Below are 21,070 nucleotides of genomic sequence, written 5' to 3' on the forward strand. Positions count from 1 at the left end.
GAGCACCTGGAGGAAACCCACACAGACATGGGGAGAACGTGCAAACTCTACACAGACAATCACTCAAGGCTGGAATTGAATCTGCTTCCCTGGCACAGTGAGGCAGCAGTGCTAACCACTCAGCCACCATGCTGCCTGCATTGTTGAAGATATTTCAGAATCAGAGGTGCATTATACTCAAGGCTGAGAGATGTTTGAATGTTAAAAGGGGCCATCACAAGGAGGCCGGGTACTGACCTGTTCAACAAAGAGAATATTGGAAAAACAAAGAAACCAAAGCTTGAACTGGCCTGAACTGTATTTTAGTCATAGAGCACAACATGGAAACAGACCCTTCAGTCCAACTAATCCATGCTGACCAGATGTCCTAATCTAACCTAGTCCTATTTGCCAGCACTTGGACAAAATCCCTCTAAACCCTTCCTACTCATTTACCCATCCAGATGCCTTCTAAATGTTGCAATTGCACCAGCCTCCACCACTTCCTCTGGCAGCTCGTTCCATACACGCACTACCCTCTGCGTGAAAAAGTTGCTCCTTAGGTCTCTTTTATATCTTTCCCTCTCGCCCTAAACCTATGCCCTCTAGTTCTGGACTTCCCCACCCCAGGGAAAGGACCTTGTCTATTTATCCTATCCATGCCCCTCATGATTTTATAAACTTCTATAAGGTCACCCCTCAGCCTCCGATGCTCTAGGAAAACCAGCCCCACCCTATTCAACCTCTCCCTATAGCTCAAATCCTCCAACCCTGGAAATATCCTTGGAAGTCTTTTCTGAATGCTTTCACTTTTCACAGCATCCTTCTGATAGTCAGAAGATGTTTGACTGTGAAAACTACAGGAGGGAGGTTTGGTTGCTCTCTGGTTATCCTCTCGTTATCAATGTATTCAATGTTCAGAGAATAGAATCCCAGTTATAAGAAATAAGTGAATATTCCTTGCAGCCTATTAGAAGCTATTTACACTGATTCAGAAATCAAATAAGGTACAATCCCATGTGCCAGGGATACTAGCCATTGTTGAAACTACTAAAGTGATCTCACTAATTTTTCTTTACATTTATTTCTTAACCATGTCTGTTGTGTGTGAGCTGGGACTATGATCAAAGAAGATTGGGTTCAAATCATAGCCACAAATTAGATTACCTTAGGTTAGATTAGATTCCCCAATAGTGTGGAAACAAGCCTTCGGCCCAACAAGACTTTGTTCTTTAATACTAAAAAATGCTTTGTTTCTGTAAGTAAAAACTTGAAAACTGGTAATGACTATTCATAAACTCTGGTTACAACATTGAGGCAATTTTGAGGGTCATTCAGTATTTTAATTTTACTGTATCACGAATACAGGAATAGGGAGGCTGATTTGGTCTGGCTTGCTGTCCCTGTGTTTTATTTTATTGGCTCATTAGGTGTGAGTGTCACTGGATAGCTAACATTTATTGCACTTATTGCCATTCCTGGTTGCACTTGAGGAAGTGGCAGTCAGCTGACTTCTTGAACCACTCTAGTCGATGAGCTGTAGTTGGCCCCCAATGCCCTTAGAGAGGAAGTTCTAAGATTTTGATTCAGTGACAGTGAAGGAATTGGTGACATGTTTCCAAGTCAGGATGGTGAGTGGCTTGGAGAGGAACTTGCAGATGATGGCATTCCCAAGTATCTGCTGCTCTTGCCCTTCTCAATAGAAATAGATGTAGGTTTGGAAGGTTCTATCTAAGGATCTTCGATGCTGCTACTGAATGGTGGAGAGAGTGGATGCTTGTGGATGCAGTGCCAATCAAGCGGGCTGCTTTGTCCTGGACGTTGTCAAGCTTCTTGAGAGCTGCACCCATCCAGACAAGTGGGAGATATTCCATCACACTCTTGACTTGTGCTTTGTAGATGGTGGACAGGCTTTGGGGAGTCAGGAGGTGAGTTACTCGCCGCAGTATTCCTAGCCTCAGATCTGCTCTTGTAGCCACTTGTTTATATGGCAAGTCCAGTTGAGTTTCTGATCAGAGGTAACCCATAGGATGTTGGTAGTAGGGGATTCAATGATGGTAACACCATTGAATGTCAGGGGGAAGAGGTTAGATTGTCTTTTATTGGAGATGATCATTGCTTGGAATTTACGTGGTGCAAATGTTACTTGCTACTTGTCATCCCAAGCCTGGATATTGTTCGGATCTTTTTGCATTTAGACTGGACTGCTTCAATATCTGAGGAGTTGCAATGAGTACTGAACATTGTACAATCATTGGTGAACATTCCCACTTCTGACCTTCACTGGAGGGGAGGTCATTGATGAAGCAGCTGAAGATGGTTGGGCCGAGGACACTACCCTGATGAACTGCTGCAGAGTCCTTGAGCTGAGAGATTGACCTGCAACAACCACAAACAACTTCCGATGTGCCAGGTGTAACTCCAAGCAGTGGAGAATTACCTCCCTGATTCCCATTGATTTAGGGGTGACTTGATAGAGGTGTACAGGATGATGAGGGGTTTAGATAGGGTTGACCATGAGAACCTTTTTCCACGTATGGAGTCAGCTGTTACGAGGGGGCATAGCTTTAAATTAAGAAGTGGTAGGTATAGGACAGATGTTAGGGGTAGATTCTTTACTCAGCGAGTCGTGAGTTCATGGAATGCCTTGCCAGTAGCAGTGGTGGATTCTCCCTCTTTATGGGCATTTAAACGGGCATTGGATAAGCATATGGAGGATAGTGGGCTAGTGTAGGTTAGGTGGGCTTGGATCGGCGCAACATCAAGGGCCAAAGGGCCTGTACTGCGCTGTATTTTTCTATGTTCTATGATTGAAGTTTTGGTCGGGCCTTTGATTGCACACTCAGTTGAATGTAATCTTGTTGTCAAGGACAATCACTCTCACCTTACCACTGGAATTGAGCTGTTTTGTCTATATTTGAACTAAGGCTGTAATTAGCTCAGGAACTGAGTGTCCCTATTGGAACCCAAACTGGGCGTCACTGAGCAGGTTATTGCTGAGCAGATGCTACTTGATAGCACTGTTGATGACACCTTCCAGCACTTTACTGATGATTGAGAATAAACTGATGGGGCGATAATTAATTGGATTGGATTTGTCCTGTTTTTTGAGTACAGGACATACTTAGGCAACTTTCCACATCGTTGGGGAGATGCCAATGTTGTAACTGTGCTGGAACAGCTTGGCTAGGGAAGCAGCAAGCTCTTGAGCATAATCTTCAGTTCTTTTGCTGGAGTGTTGTCAGGACCCATAGCCTTTGCAGTATCCAGTGCCTCCAATCATTTCTTGATATCATGTGGAGTGAACCAAATTGACTGAAGATTGGTATCTGTAATGCTGGGGACCACTGAAGGAGACCGAAATGGATCATCCACGTGGCACTTATTGCTGAAGATTGTTGAGAGTGTTTCAGCCTTATCTACCGATAGTATCACTAGGCCATCGCCCTCCCTTTTAAACGTCGAGGGGAAATGGTCAGATTCTCTCTTGTTTGAGACGGTCACTGCCCGTGCCATGTGTGGCATGAATGTAAATTGCCTTTTAACAGTCCATTCTTCAATGTTGTCCAGGTTTTGCTGCATTTCAATTCAGACTGTGTCAGTATCTGAAGAGTTGTTAATATTACTAAACACTGAAACAGCCCACATTGACACTATAATGGAGAAGATTGTTATTGATAAAGCAGCTGAAGACAGTTTTGCCCATATGCTCATGTCTTTGAAGTAAGCTTTAAAACCGCGTTCTGATTCAGTGTGAAAGTATTCCTACAGAAGCAAGGCTGAATCCTCACTTGGGGAGGGAATTGCAGGCTACTAATCTAGGAATGATGAAGGAATGGGAATAGCTGTTTATGTAAGGTTGATTTAAGACTTGGAGAATAACTTACTGAAGTCAGTAATACTATTCTTGGATGATTTTATCTTTAACAATAATAGAGGAGAAGGAGATTGAGGTCACTCTGGGTTTGAAAAAAGAGGTCTAGATTAGAGTGGTTCTGGAAAAACACAGCAAGTCAGGCAGCATCTGAGGATTTTCCTGCTCTTCGGATGCTGCCTGACCTGCTGTGCTTTTCCAGCACCACTCTAATCTAGACTCTGGTTTCCAGCATCTGCAGTCCTTGTTTTAACTTGGAAGAAAGAGGTACCTGTGCTAGACACAATCAGACATTGTTAAGGCTGATCATCTATTAAGTCTATTCAACCACACACGCACCACACTTTCTCAAAGTGACCCTTCTTTCCTTGTTCTGCTTGTGCAAGCCAGTAATATCTTGTTGAAGACCACAATTCTAAGAACTGATCCTTTTTTCATAGAATCCCGACAGTGTGGAAACAGGCCCCTTGGCCCAACAAGTCTACACCGACCTTCTGAAGAGTAACCTACCCAGACCCATTTCCCCTAACCTACACATCCCTGAACACTATGAGCCAATTCACCTAACCTGCACATCTTGGGATTGTGGGAGGAAACCAGAGCACCCAGAGGGGACCCACACAGACATGGTGAGAATGTGCAAACTCCACACAGACAGTCACCTGAGACTGGAATCAAACTGGGTCCCTGGTGCTGTGAGGCAGCAGTGCTAACCACTGAGCCACTGTGTCACCCAAAGGGACTGGAGGGAGGAGTAGACCTCTGAGGTTCAATCTCAGAATAAATTACATAAAGTGAACTCCTGAACTTCATCACATCTTGTGAGGGCAAGTACTAAATGGAGGGTAGAGAGCTTCCAGGGAAAAATGCATCTGTGGAAAATTATCATCTGCTTTGTCATGACGTAGAATCCTTTTATTTAGCACGCCAGTTCTCCAAACAGCAATCACTTCCTTTGTGATATAAGTCAACCCTCTCAATCACTCCCAATCTCAATGTTGGTAAACAGCCTAACCTCCGAATGCTGACTTGTGAATGAATCTGTTTCCTATTTAAATAGCTAGAAACTTGAGTCATATTACTTGGCAACTAGTGCAATTAATGCCTCCTGCGGCAAATTGAAGCCCTGTTCAAAGTGAAGATTGCTGTGTTGATGGAGCAATTATAATCTCTATGGAACATGAAAGCAGCTGGGAATTGTTTGAACAGATGTTCAGGAGTAAAATCAGTTTAAAAGGCAATTTTCCTATTTATATCAGTGAAGGAAGTCACAATATAGATCCCAGGATGAAAACAATGAACTTCCTGCAGTGGATTTTCTGACAAGGTCAAACGAAGCAGCCTGCTAATGTTTACATGAAAGTAAGGAACAAATTGTGTGTAGATGGAGGTTTTCACTCTTCATAGAACTTATGCAAGAAATCTGTGCGATACCTTTGCTACCTGAGGCAAAATTACTTTTCTTAACATCATATATAGTTCAAATCATTTTAGGCCAATTATTATAAAAGACAACATAATTAGGCCTTTGACAGAAACCTGAGTTCAGTAGTATCACTCTCATCTCTTGAATCATAAGGTTATGGGTTCATGCCCTTATTGAGATTTAAGCTCATGATCCAGTCAGATGCTTCAGTGTGTCCTGAGGGAGAGCTGAATCATCAGAGGTGTTGTCTTTTGAGTGAGATGTTCTCCTGAGACCCTCTTGTATGGGCCTAAAAGACCTCGTGATGTCAGTGGAAGAAGATTGAAGGGGGGAGTTCTGTTTGGGCTCTTGTCAATTTTAATCTGTCAGCCAACAGCACTGACACAAGGATAGAGATGAGTCATAGATATCTATAGCACTGAAAAAGGCCCTTTGACCCATCGAATCTGTGCCAATGGAAAAGATGTACTTAACTTTCCAAACTCATTTTCCACCTCTTTTTTGCCTTAATGTTCCATGTCCGACTTACTTCTACTTAGGAGAAAGTGAAGACTGCAGATGCTGGAGATCAGAATCCAGAAGTGTGGTGCTGGAAAAGCACAACTGGTCAGGCAACATCCGAGGAGCCGGAGAGTTGACATTTCGGGCATTCCTGATGAAGAACTTAAGTTTGAAATGTCGATTCTCCTGCTCCTTGGATACTGCCTGATTGGCTGTGCTTTTCCAGCACCACACTTTTTGACTCTTGCTTCCACTTATAAGACCTGTCTTTCCTGGTGCTTACCAAAGTGTAATCCTGGGTCTTGCTGAGCAATGACGGAGGATCACTGCTGGCTTTGGGCCAGGAGCTGAGACCGTTCACCATCACGAAATCCAGCTCGATATTTTTCTGACTGAAGGGAAGGATGCAAAATGGGGTCAGTATTAGGACCGTCACTTTTCTTACTGTACAGAGGCAACATGGACTTGGGTATGCAGAGCGTGTACCAGTTTACAGATGGTAGAAAACTGGATAGCCTGATAAATGCCAAGAAAGATAGTCATCAACTTAGTAACACAGAAAAACAAGGAAATTATGCTGATATATTTAAAAGCACTGATTAAACATAGAAACGTAGAAAAAAAGAACAGGAGTCGTCCATTTGGCACTTTGCCATTCAATATGATCATGACTGAGCATCCCACTCAATGCCATGTTCTTGCTTTCACACTAGATCCTTTGATCCCTTTAGCCCTGAGAATGATATCTAAGTCCTTCTTGAAAACATTAAATATTTTGGCCTTAACCTCTTCCTGGAGCGGAGAATGCCACTGGCTCACCACTCTCCGAATGAAGAAATGTCTTCTCACCTCAATCTAAAGTGGCCTACCCAGCATCCTCAGCTGGAAACCTTTCATACAGTCCTGAGTGTCACACTTTTGGAAAGATATCAAAGCCTTGGAGAAGCTCCAGAGGAGGTTTGGCACAATGAAGTGGAGGGATTGGAAGCTCGGGATCATTCTCCACGAATCAGGGTAGACTAAGGTGGCACAGTGGCTCACGGTTAGCACTACTGCCTCACAGTGCCAGGGACCCGGCTTTGATTCCAGCTTCAGGTGACTGTCCGTGTGGAGTTTTCACATTCTCCCCGTGTCTGCATGGGTTTACTCTGGTTTCCCCCCATAATCCAAAAATGAGGAGATTAGGTGAATTGGCCATGCTAAATTGCTCATAGTGTTCAGGTATGTGTAGGCTAGGAGCATTACACAGGGGTAAATGTAGGGGAGTGGTTCTGGGTGGGGTACTCTTCAGAGAATTGTTATAGACTTGTTGGGCCCAATAGCTTGTTTCCACACTAAGGATTCTGTGACAAATGGAGGTATTCCAAATTAATGAGGGACTTTGATAGAATAGGTGAGAGGAAATTGTTTCCTGTAGGCCAGTAATCAAGGGCTTAGATTTAACATAAGAAGGGCTTTTGCCCGAAACGTCGATTTTCCTGCTCCTCGGATGCACAGCACCACTCTAAACTCTGGTTTCCAGATCTGCAGTCCTCACTTCTGCATAATTCGTAAAGGGTCTGAAGAAAATGAAGGAATGTTTTTCACACACCGTGTTGTTAGGATCTAGGCTTCACTGAGTAAAACATATTCCATCAGAATCTACAGATGAAAGGTGGGCATACTCTTAAAAATGACTAGTTTTCCTGGCAGGAAGGAAATACTGGGGGCTCCCGATTTACAAACTTGAATTGAATTTATTGTCAAGTGTACTGAGGCACAGTGAAAAGCTTTGTCTTGCGAGCAATACAGGCAGATCACAGAGTTAAGTAACTTCTGACTTACAAATGCTGGTACATACAAATGCGATCCCATGCAGGGGTATAGTTTTAAAGATCTGACATATGAACATTTCCTGTACTTGTGAATGGCTGCTTTATACTGCCCTGTACAGTGTTCCGACTTGAATACAAATTGACTTCTGAATGGACTCAGAAACAGAACCCGTTCACAACCCAGTGACTGCCTTTAGCTGGTGACAGCTGGGGAATTATATTGGACGGCACTTGCAAAGAACCAGAATGATTATTATGTTCATATTGTGGAGGTGCCAATGTTGGACTCGGGTGGACAAAGTCAGAAGTCACACCCGACCAGGTTATAGTCCAACAGGTTTATTTGAAATCACAAGCTTCCGGAACACTGCACAAGGTCTTTTCCTTGGGTGGGGAGTCCAGAACGAGAGAGCATAGGTTTAGGGTGAGAGGGGAAAAAATTAAAAGGGACCTAGGGGACAACTTTTTCATGCAGAAGGTGGTGCGTGTATGGAATGGGCTGCGAGAGGAAGTGGTGGAGGCTGGTACAATTACACCTTTTAAAAGGCATCTGGATGGGTATATGAATAGGAAGGGTTTCATGGGATACGGGCCAAGGGCTGAAAAATGGGACTAGATTAGTTTGGGATATCTGGTTGGCATGGACAAGTTGGACCAAAGGGTCTGTTCCCTGCTGTGCATCTCGATGACTCGATGACTTCTGACTATGATTATAATGGGTCTAGTGGCCGATGTCTGTGTTGGAAGGTGACAGACATTAGTTTTTGGAAAAAGGATGACTTATACTTTGCTTATTAATTGGCAGCTTTGAGGGTTGATCGGCAACCGTTCTGCTCTGATGGCTTGTATCGATCTTAAGCTCAGAACCCATTGGGGATAAAACTGCCCTTGGGCTAGTGGCACAAAACAGGTGATTAATTTCCCATTGTCCATCTTGGTCTTGCCCTGCACTCTTTATTTCCATCGACTGCAAAAGAAAAGAGGACCAGGCCAAGTTTAAAAATACTGACCAATCTCCATGAACAATTTCGAACTCGTGCTCCTGCATTAGTTCATCCCAATCTACCTTTTGTCCATTTCAAGAGTTGATGCTCCCCAGTGAATGATGTAGCCAATTGAATGTGAAATAATTGTGTGATGGAGGTAGAGGGTTGCTAGACTGAAGTTGTCCAAGTTCACAACACTTTGGCTTCTTATGCCAGCAAACATTGGGAAGTTGGATATGAGCTCAGATCTCTAACATGGAAATGTTGATACCTACCTCATTCTGCTTCCTTGTTCTCTGTCTTTTAAACTGTATTAATGTGAGCTGGTGATAAGCTGATAATCTCTGACAATACGCATTATCTCTCTGACATCTCCTATACTAGGGGTTTGATCATTCTGAATATGAACCTCAGCTACTTGGTGCAACCCCTTGAAGATAGCCTTGACCATCACCTAATCTATAGGACTGAACACCTAAAACTGAAAGGAGGGACATGTGGACATCAAGAGAGCAAACGTGAGGAAAATTGGGTCAAAGATTTCACCCGCCAATTTCATCCAGAACATCATCGGGTAAGGATCACAGAAAACTAAGACTTGTCAAGAGTAATTCAAAATCGTAACCTGCTCACTCTTATTGATTAGAGACAACAAAAACTGTAGATACTGGAACCCAAGGTACACAAGCAGGAGGTTGGAAGAACACAGCAAGCCAGGTAGCATCAGGAGGTGGACATTTTACACGTGGGTCCTTTCCATTTGCATGTCTACCGTTAATTGTTTATTGTCTTACCTCATCGACAGCAGCACATTCACAACGACAATTGATAGAAACATTATAAAGATACAAATGGCGCCTGGAACTCAATAACTTCAATTTTATACTCTGACATTACCAATTTCAAATCTTCAATCACCAGGAAAACCTCAAATGAACAAGATTAAAAAAAGACAAATCTTAAGCAAACAACTTGCAGCTGATAGTGTACAAAGTGGTGTTAGAAATTTAAAAGCAGTAGTAGCCCATTCAGCCCAATGAGACTATTTCACCCCTCAGTTAGATCCTCAATGATCATCCTCCTCAATGTCAGTTACCTGTACTTTTTCCTTATCCTTTGATGTCATTATTTATCAGAAATCTAATGGTAACTGAGCTTCCACAGCTGTCTGCGGTAGAGAATTCCAAACACTCACCACTCTTCGAGTGAAGAGATGCCCCCTTATCTCTGCATTAAATGGCCTCCATCCTATTTTGAGAATATATCCCCTAGTTTTAGAGTCATCAGCCAAAATAAACATCGGTATCCACTCTGTCACTCCCTCTAAGAGTTTGCATGCTGTTATTTGTTCTTTGAATACAGCCGAAGTCACCTCAATCACTTCTTATTGACTAGTCTTGCCATTCCAAAGATTAATCTGGTGAACAGAGTACTCCCTCTGTGGTAGATACATCCCTCCTTGTGAAAGAAACTAAAAAGTGTACTCCAGCTGGTATCTCACCAATGCTATATAGAACTGCAACAAGACATCATTACTCCTGTATTCAAGCCCCTTTATGATGAAGGCTGACATGCCAATTGCCTTTCTAACTGCTAGTTGCACCTCCATGCTAACTTTAATTGACAACGACACTCAGGTTCCTTTAGATACCTGCACTTACCATCATTATGAAATATTCTGACTTTCAAAGTTTGCTCTTCCAAAATGAATAACCGCACGGATTTACATTATATTCCATTGACCATGATCTAATCCTTTCACTCTGCTTTCCAAGACCTCTTCAAAGCATTTTGCATCCTCCGCACAACTAGGTGAAAGTGAGGACTGCAGATGCTGGAGATCAGAGTCAAGGTTAGAGTGGCGCTGGAAAAGCACAGCAGGTCAAGCAGCATCTGAGGAGCAGGAAAATTGACGTTTTGGGCAAAAATCCTGATGATGCCTGACCTGCTGTGCTTTTCCAGCACCACTCTAATCTTGTCTCATCCTCCTCACAACTTTCTTTCCCATGCAGTTTGGATAATACACCAGGAATAATGGCACACCAACAGATCATGGCAAACTAATAGAATGAGACCATTCCAAAATTTTCTCTCCCTTATTTAAACTAATTGGTTAACACAGACATATGGTACAACACGGGGTAAACCCTCCTGCTAACTTAAACCTGAAATGCAGTAAAGCTCACCTTGAGCCTTAATCTGTTACACTTCGAGAGGTAGAGAATGATCCCAAATACCACTACATAAAGAAAAGATTTTAACAATTTAATTTTTTTAAGTCCAACAGAGAACATTAAACAACAACTATTTATAACTCCTTTCTCTTTAAACATATTTCTACCTCCCCCCACCCCCACTCTACAATACTGCTCCGATAAATTCCCTCTTAAATTTACAGGAAAATCAAATTCAAATCCAATCATCATCTTCGGATGTCAAACTTCCTCTGTGGATTTCTCTAGGTTGGTTTGGTGTTCTGCTGCACAAATTTCTTATGGACAGATACCTGTCAGGGAGCTATTCTGCTGGCTGTTATGTTGGTGCTTGGCAACTCTTTGCTGTTCTCCCTCTAACTGTTCAAAATGTCCAATTTTATACCCCAAAACATTGGATCATTTCATTGGTTTGATGTCATCCAAAACAGTAAAATTCAAATACGATTGGATTTTGGTATCTGGGGCATATTGTAAACTGATTGGCCGAATTTGAATTGGTTTTGTACCATGGCAATGCGGCTCCAGTTATTTGTCAACCAAATGTTACACTTTTAAATCTTTCAGCACCCTCTGCGCCAGCCAGAAATTTCAGACCCCTTAAAGGTACAGTACACATCTACAACTTCATAACACATGTTGACAAACTAAAATCATTTTTTTCAAACTGAAGTGAAATAAACCTGTTACATCTTTGCACTTCAGCATCCCGAGGATTAGTTGGTGAATAAATGTTTTAAAGACTCAACTACAATTGAAATTAGGCCAGCTCAATGTTAAAAAGAGCATTTTTTAATTCTGTTATGTGCAAGAGTTTGCATAGATCTACATCTGAACACTATAATGTCGATTGAACTGGATGGCTGTATGTGTTATATCTACTGTGTACAGGAAAAGAGAGATGTGGTGAAGGATATGAAGTATGTGGAGCTGTATGTTGTGGCCGATTATGCTGAGGTAAGGCGCTTTATGGTCCTTGCATTCTTCACTCATCTGATTTATTCACTGACAGGTCAGGCTGAATGGTCAGGGCTCCTGGTCCATTAGTCCAATCAAATTGAGCAGGATGGAAGGGAGGACCATTAAGTCTGAGTGGGGGAGGGAGCCCCATCTTTGCAGTCATAAACGGGGGTTGAGTTGGACTTTATGAAATAAAAGCAGAGGGAGGCCATTTGGCCTATTCAGCCTGCTCTGCCATTCAATAAGATCATGGCTGGTCTGATAATCCTCAACTCCACCTTCCTGCCCTTTGAAATGGGAAAACATTCAATTGTGTTGGACATAGACTTTGTACTGTAGTCGAATGCAGATGACATGTGAACTGGAATTGAACATATTCTGTTTTTGATCCCACTGACCAATAATAATTTTAAATTATGCTGCTGACTCACTATCTCTCAATAGGCACACAATTAAGAACAACCGTAATACATCTTGGGAGTTGCGTGAATTTTCTCCTGGGTTTTCCAAAATATCTGTTGTTAACTTTGTTTAATTGATTTGTGGGATGCAAAGATTTTTGGTTGGGCCAGCCTTTACTGCAAGTGGTAGATGGTTGCTTTTTGGATTGGAGGCCTGTGACCAGTGGTGTGCCACAGGGATCAGTGTAGGGTCCACTGCTTTTCATCATTTATATGAATGATTCGAGGCATGGTTAGTAAGTTTGCAGATGACACAAACATAGGTGGTATAGTGAAGAGTGAAGAAGATTATCTCAGAGTACAGTGTACAGGGACCTTGATCAGATGGGCCAATGGGCCAAGGAGTGGCAGATGAAATTTAATTTACATAAGTGTGAGGTGTTGCAATTTGGTCAAGTAAACCAGGGCAGGACTTATACAGTTAATGGTAGGGCTCTGGGAGTATTGCTGAACAAAGAGACCAAGGGTGTAGGTCTTTGGAAGTGGTGTCACAGCTAGACAGGGTGGTGAAGGCATTTGGTATGCTTGCCTTCTTTGGTCATAACATTGAGTATAGGAGCTGGAACATCATGTTGGGGCTATACAGGACATTTTTAGAATATTGCATACAGTTCTGGTTGCCCTTCTGCAGAAACAATGTTAAACTTGAGAGGATGCACAGAATATATTTACAAGGATGTTGCTGGGACTGGAGGGTTTGAGTGATAGATAGAGGCTGACTAGGCTCGGGATATTTTCCTGGAGCATGAGGATGCTGAGGTGTGACCTTATAGAGGTTTATAAAATCAAGAGGGGAGTGGGTAGGGTGAATAGCCGTGGTGTTTTTCCTAGGGTGGGGAAGTCCAAAACTAGAGAGCATTGGATTAAGTTGAGATAGGAAAGATTTAAAAAGTTACCCCAGTTTGCGCAGAAGGTGATACATATATGGAATGAACTGTCAGAGGAAATGGTGGAGGCTGGTACAATTACAACATTTAAAAGGCATCTGGCATCTGGATGGATATATAAATAGGAAGGGTTCAGGGGGATATTGGCCAAATGCTGGCAAAAGGGATTAAGTCAGACGAGGATGTCTGGTGCAGATCAAAGGGTCTGTTTCCATTCTATATGAATCTATCTGGTATCCTTGTCTTTCTAGATGGTAGAGGTCAGGAGTTTGGAAAGTGCAGCTTCTTCATGGTTGCTGTGGTTCTTTGGTGACAACGTGCCTGGTTGAAGTGGTGGATGTGGTGCCAGTCAATCAGGCTGCTTTGTCCTGAATGGTGTTGAACTTCTTCATTGTTCTTTGAGCTGCGCTCATCCAGACAAATGGGAAGTATTCCATCATACTCATGAACTGTGCCTTGTAGATGGTGGACAGGCCTTGGGCTGTTTGGACAGACTTTCAGGAGCAATTGGTAGAAGAGCCATAGCAACGCAGGAAAATCAGGGTGTGGGCCATTTCTTCAGGGCTATAGCAGCAGCTATAGTGGATAATTTGGAGAACCCCAATAGACATTCATCCCAATTAGGGGGAAAAAAAGAATCTCTTGACATCTCATCTGACAATGTGGCAAATACCTTATTAGCTCTGCCGACCAGTTTCGTCTGAACTAGCATTACCCATAAATCCTCGGACCATTCCATCTGCCTAGCCAATTTTTCAAATGAAATAAAGAAGGCTTCAACATAATATGATAAGTTTTAATCTACAATCTGAGAGGGAGAAGGGAGAATCGGAAATGCCAGTATTGCAGTTGAATAAAGGGAACTATGGAGCTATGAGGGAGGAGTTGGCCAAAGTTCAATGGTTCAATATCCTAGCAGGGATGGCAGTGGAACAACAATGGCAATTATTTCTGGATATAATACAGAAGGAGCAGGATCAGTTCATTCCAAAGAGGAAGAAAGACCCTAAGGGGAGGCAGGGGCGGCCATGGCTGACGAGGGAAGTCAAGAACTGTATAAAGGTGAAAGAGAAGAAGTACAACATAGCAAAGTTGACCAGGAAGCCGGAGGACTGGGAAACTTCTAAAGAGCAACAGAAATGCAATACATAGAGAAAAAATTAGGCACGAAGGCAAACTGGCCAAACATATAAAGGAGGGTTTGTAACTCAGATTGAGGTTTAAGGTGAAGCTTCACTTGGAGGTTGCCACTGATGATGTTACCGAGCCAGGTAATGAAACGTCTGGATATCAAACCTACAGCTCAGCGAGCAAACCTACACCCTATATAAAGGAGGATAGTAAAAGCTTTTTTAGGTATGTGAAAAGAAAAAAAAAGTGGTTAAGACTAAAATTGGGCCCTTGAAGAAAAGAAACAGATGAATTTATTATGTGGAACAAGGAAATGGCAGAAGAGTTGAATAGGTGCTTTGGATCTGTCTTTACTGGGAAAGACACAAGCGATTCTCAGATGTAATAGTGGCTAAAGGACTTAGTGTAATGGATGAACTGAAGCAAATTTATATTAGGCAAGAAATGGTGGGTTGGATAGACTGTTAGGTCTGAAGGCTGATAAGTTCCCGGGACCTGATGGTCTGCATCCCAGGGTACTTAAGGAGGTGGCTCTACAAATTGTGGATGCATTGGCAATCATTTTCCAATGTTCTATAGATTCAGGATCAGTTCCTATAGATTGGAGGGTGGTTAATGTTGTCCCACTTTTCAAGAAAGGAGGGAGAGAGAAAGCAGGGAAATATAGACCAGTTAGCCTGAGGTCAGTGGTGGGAAAGATGCTGGAGTTACTTATAAAAGATGAAATTATGCTTCATTTGGATGCATGGCAGATGCAGTTTAATGTGGATAAATGTGTAGTTATCCACTTTGGTGGCAAGAACAGGAAGGCAGATTACTATCTAAATGGAGTCAAGTTAGGTAAAGGGGCAGTACAACGAGATCTAGGTGTTCTTGTACATCAGTCAATGAAAGCAAGCATGCAGGTACAGCAGGCAGTGAAGAAAACTAATGGCATGCTGGCCTTCATAACAAGAGGAATTGAGTATAGGAGCAAAGATGTCCTTCAGCAGCTGTACAAGGCCCTGGTGAGACCGCACTTGGAGAATTGTGTGCAGTATTTGGCTCCAAATTTGAGGAAGGACATTCTGGCTTTTGAGGGAGTGCAGCGTAGATTCACAAGGTCAATTCCCAGAATGGCAGGACTATCATATGTTGAAAGATTGGAGCAACTGAGCTTGTATGCACTTGAGTTTAGAAGGATGAGAGGGGATCTGATTGAGACGTATAAGATTATTAAAGGATTGGACACTCTGGGGGCTGGGAGAATGTTTCTGCTGAAGGATGAGTCCAGAACCAGAGGACACAGTTTAGAAATAATGGGTAGGCCATTTAGAACAGAGTTGAGGAGAAACGTCTTCACCCAGAGAGTGGTGGATATATGGAATGCTCTGTCCCAGAAGGCAGTGGAGGCCAAGTCTCTGGATACTTTCAAGAAAGAGATGGATAGAGTTCCTAAAGATAGTGGAATCGAGGGTTATGAGGATAAGACAGGAACAGGATACTGGTTGTGGATGATCAACCATGATCATAATGAATGGTGGTGCTGGCTCAAAGGGCCGAATGGCCTACTCCTGAACCTATTGTCTATTGTCTATAACATCTTTCTCATTAAAACGTAGCAGAGTTTTGACATATTTATATATATATCACTACCTTCTCTTTTAATGTCCATCCTGTTAACTTGACTTTGCTGACTAAGTCACAACTTCTCAAATTCAAATTCTTTCTCTCTTTCTTTCTCCCTTTCTTCTCTCTCTCTTTCTTTCTCCCTTTCTTCTCTCTCTCTTTTCTTTCCTTCTAAAATTTCTTGGCATATCTGAAAATCATCTTCAAATCCCAGAACCTCTTTAGCAATTTTAAGAGCCATTTCTCTCACTTTTAATTTAATCAACCACAAGGCACTGAAATTAAACAAATTGTCTCATGTACGTTTTATTAAACAATCTAGGACACTAACCTGCAAGTGTTTAAATCTGCTGGGATTTTTCATACCTCCAAATCTATTCAAATCTGTCTAAACCAGTTCAAATCACAGACCCGAGCCCCCAAACTATTACGACACTGTGTAAACCCTCCTGCTAAACCTAAAACCAACAACACAGAAAAGATTTATCCCGTGCAGTAATCTGCAAAAATTCAAGTGGCCAAGAACTATTTAAAGTAAAAATTAGAAACTTTATTTCTTCAAGCATAACAGAGAATAATTAACAAACCACTATTTACAATTTCTTCCCCTAGGCTATCTTTTACCTTCCCTTATATAATACTAGCCCAATAAAACTCCCAGTTATGATTTACAAAACCACACTTATCTTAATACCAGGCAGCTTTCGTTCTTCTATTCAAACCTTATTGTGTCTTCTTTTCTTCTACTTCGAAATTTCTGCATCACAGGTTACTGATGGAAAAGATACCTTTTTAAGAGAGCTATTTTTCAGGCAATCTGCTTACATGCTGGGCTTGTCAGTTCTCCTCTCAACTGTTCAATCTTCCCCAGTCTTATAGCCCCAAAGCACTGGATTGTGTCATTGGCTTTTAAGATTTTCAATATACTAAATTCAAACTAAGTTGGAGTTTGTTATTTTTTGGTGTATAATTTAAACTGATTGGCCGAATTCGAATTTGTTTTTGTCATTTCCAGGCAACCAGCTACTCCAGTAGCTGGAGAATGCTACATTGTGTCTTATTGAGAACACTTGGTGATATCATTGCTAGCTTTTAACTCTCTTAAAAGGTATAGTTCACCCACATCTTCATAACAATAGCATCATTCTCAGAAGCTTCTCTTAATGTTCATTGTAATTAATTACAGTCCCTGATGTCAATTTGAAGGAGACACTCACTGCTCTTCAGATTCTTCCATGGATTTTTCTTAGAGGTTTGAATCAGTCTGTTGGGACCTACAATTAACATCTTACCTGGTGATCAATATTTCCCACACTAGTGATATCTCCAATTGTAATGATGTGTCAGCCTGGACTACGTACTGAGGTCCCTGGAATCGCAGTTTGAACCTGCATTGGATTGTCTGGAACCAAGCATGCTATCACCAACAAAATACTCCATTCAGAAATCATGTGTACCTGGTGCACAGCTTCCCACAGCACTTTCTCATGGCTGATTAATTATATACCATTCTCCCACCAAAAGAGGGAGGTTGGTATGGTGCCTCCCTGAAGATGAAGGAGCAGATTGAGGCAAACTTACTAGTTTCACAATTCATTGTGACATTATATTCAGAGTGAACGACTGTTGTGTCTCAGTAAGTGGAAGCCTCACGCCAAATTTACCTCATGACACATTCACCCGTTCCAAACCCATCATCATTACCATCCAGTAGGACAAAGGCAACATATACATGGGGACACCGCCACCTGACTTGGAAATAGATCACCGCCCCTTCAGTGTCACTGGGTCAAACTCCTGGTACTTCCTCCTTGTGGGTCTACCTACAGCACGTTGACTGCAGCAGTTCAAGAAGACAGGTCACCACCACCTTCTCAAGGGCAACTTGGGATGAGACAATAAATGTTGGCCCAGCCAGCAATGCCAACATCCTGTGAATGAATTTTTAAAAAAGAAACAAAGAATAAAATACTGCCGAAGTTCAAATTCTGAAGTGTAAACAAAAGTGCTGAAAATAGTCTGGCAACATCTGTGGAATGCAAGGCAACCACAGAATAAGCCTTTGGGGTCCATTTTGTATTTGTGTGATTTTTTTTTCCTGCTCATCATTTTATTCTGTGCAAGACAGAGAGATGCTTTACCCCAATTCCACTCCTGGTCCCTCACCCAGAACTCTTGCTGGGTATGAGTCTGCATTCATTGGCATCCCTTTGGTACTCGGCTCTGGTGGCATTTGTTTGCACCTAAACCCAGTCGATTAGGTTTACCCATGATGGGAACCATGGCCATATCTGGGTCTCTCCTTGCCCGATGTCCACCTGTTTTAAAACAGGAGTCACTGAACAATGGACAGACAACCATTCCAAACCAATTCCACCTCACACCCTCATCTCTAGTTTATTTTTAATCCCCTCCTAACCAGGGCATATTGATGCCAATTGTTACGCCCTGGCATAAAATGACTGTTACCTTCATCTCCTGTGGACCAGGAAGGAAAATGTTGAACCCTGTTCTGGGCTGAGAGAAAGAATAAATCACTCAAGTTTCCCCTATCAGGCACTCCAAGCTTAATCGCTGTACAACCCATTGAAGGTTACAGCTCCAAGTGACATTGACCTGTATTGAAGCTATCTGATGTGATCCCTGTGCTCTTTTGTAGCCTGCCTTTTAATAAAATCTATTGATTTTTACTTTGGGCACAATTTAGCCTTCCCCAGCGATGATAGAAGTGGAAGTAATTGTGTCAGTTAGCCCTGGAGAGACACTCACCCTCTTCACACCACCTCAAGATTTAAATACGGAGCGGGAAGATCCATTAGGGAATTTCGTGACTCACCAGCAATTAAAGCTCTTGGTAGCCAATTCACGGCTACTAAATGGTGTCAACCTTCCCGATTACCTACCTTCTCAACGGGGCATGAAAACTGGCTGGTTGACTGATGAGTCCATACATAGAATAGAGAAGGTAAACCAAGGCAATACGTGTAGCAGCAACAACAAATGTTCAATAAAACATCGCTATGCTACCAAGCCAGACAAGATGATATTAGGTTAGATAAGAAAGCGTTTGGTCAAAGCAGTAATTTTTATGAAGCATCTCAAATCAGGAAATCAAGGGAGAGAGGTGGAGAGATGAGAGGTGCAGGAGAAACATCTCCAAGTTTACGGCTGAGGGAGTGGAAGGTAAGACCGCCAATGGTAAACTGATTGAAATTGGATTGAGAAAAGACTCTCAGAATTGCAGGAGCACAGATGTGTCTTGAAGGGTATGGTGCTGGGGGTGATCACGAAGATAGTGAGGGTCAAGAATTTAGAATTTAAATTGGCATAATTTGAAAACAAAGCCAACTTAGGTCAGCGTGCACAGGGGGTGATGGGTCATTTGGTGTGAATGAAGCCACGGGCAACAGGATTTTGGATGACTTCAAGTTTATGGAGGGTAGAATGTGGGAGACCAGAGAGGACTGCATTGGAATAATCAAATCAAGAACTAAGAAAATGTAGGAGAGATTTAGAGGGCTATTGGGCGAAGTACAGGCAAATAGGACTATTGTGGAAAACCTGGTCGACATGGACAAATTGGACCAAAGAGTCTGTTTCCATGCTGTATGATTCTATGACTCTATAAAGGCACCTGATTAAATGAAACCTGGATTGATAGATCATATGTTTAAATTTTGCAATTTGTGATTTTTAATTCCTGAACCATGTTCGCATGATGCTGTAAACATTCTTTAATAAGAAACCTAAGCTTATTATACAAAAGAAATAAAACAAGCAAGCCAGGCAGTTCAGAACATCTTAGCACAAACAGAACAAAATTTCAACAAGTTGCCGACCATCTATTATAGAAACTCAACCCCAGAGAAAAATCAATCCTGTCTCAGCTATTTAAACCTTTTTTTTTAGCTGACCTTGCCCAGTTTCTTTACCTTGAACTATGAAGACCAAGGTTCTCTTCTGACTTCACTAGCACGTACCCTTCATCACTCTTGAAGATCTAAACCTTTCACTTCCAGCAACTTGAAGTTTTCTATCCAAACTTTCTTGGCTTGGAAACTCCACACGAAAACACTAAGTTGATTGCTTTCCCATAGCTACCTTGGTTCCCATGTTAGGAGAAATTGTTCTACCTTCTCCTGAACTAAAACTTTAAACCTTTGGTTCTGAATTCATAGTGAAACTAATTGCTGTAAAGAGTTTACTCCATAAGTCCAATAGTATAAATGTTTTATCCATTGACAATACGATGGTTCTCCCAAACACTCAGTTGCAATCACATGCTTTCTTGGAACTGATGCACTCACCAAGTTACTTTCTAATTGTTTTTTAAAAACTTCACAGAACTGATGCACATCCACCTACTGCTATTTTGAATTTTAAGTCACAAATTGTAGTATAAATACCCTATATACTCAAGTAACAATTGAATTTTTTTGACTAATTTTAAGGTTAAATTTATGGGGTCATTTATACTACTTTCGATGGGCTGATATTCATGCCTGTCAAAATTCATTCCGTATCATTAGCAGAAGCCCAATTGATCTTGAAACGAAGAAAGAAAAAAAGCAACAAATTATAGTAATTCTGAAAACCCGAATTGGAACACAGCAGCCAGCGGACTGGAAGACTGGGAGCGGAGCGGAATAACCGGCAGACTGGAATACTGGAGCAGGACTTGACAGCCAACACACTGACTCATAAACGTTGATCTGTTATCTGTGAAGAACTAGGGTTGACTTTTACACGAGATATATGGAAAATTCCAGGTATTTTGGCCAAGAATAGGGGGTTGACTTTTACATGAGATCGATTATTACTCGAGTAAATACTACACACCGTTCATCACAGGAGGCATGACGTGCAGGTTTATCAGGCAACAAACTAACTTAGCAGGTTGAGGACAGACTGCATCTTTGACATTGAGAGTGATGAGGATCAGGTTGCTGGGAAACATAGCTGAGGTTATGATTAACTAGTAGAGTTTAATTGGCGTAATTTGTCAGCACCTCCATTATTGCGTATCATATAACTACCAGGATGGTAGAAGGGGAAAACTTGGCGGTTTGATCTTCTTCATCCTCCAGCTTCCATGATTCTGGATTAACTCAGGCAATAGCCAGATATTGGGAAGCCATGCTGAGGTACAGGACATTGGTGAGGCCTCTTCTGGAATACTGTATCCTGTTCTGGTCGCCCAGTAATAGGAAGGATATTATCAAGCTGGAGA

General features: G+C 42.0%; 1 protein-coding gene across 2 annotated transcripts in view; it reads left to right on the forward strand.

Annotated features, from left to right (window-relative positions):
• The window catches only part of adam19b (ADAM metallopeptidase domain 19b), a 169,670-nt gene that overhangs the window by 77,531 nt on the left and 71,069 nt on the right, over positions 1-21,070 (forward strand). For both annotated transcript variants that reach the window (XM_043703985.1, XM_043703984.1), the window contains exons 6-7: positions 8,965-9,154; positions 11,685-11,750. In XM_043703985.1, the coding sequence (XP_043559920.1) occupies positions 8,965-9,154; positions 11,685-11,750 (256 nt within the window). The remainder of the gene's footprint in view (positions 1-8,964; positions 9,155-11,684; positions 11,751-21,070) is intronic.

Source organism: Chiloscyllium plagiosum, chromosome 14 (assembly GCF_004010195.1).
Source record: "Chiloscyllium plagiosum isolate BGI_BamShark_2017 chromosome 14, ASM401019v2, whole genome shotgun sequence".
Lineage (NCBI taxonomy): Eukaryota > Metazoa > Chordata > Chondrichthyes > Orectolobiformes > Hemiscylliidae > Chiloscyllium > Chiloscyllium plagiosum.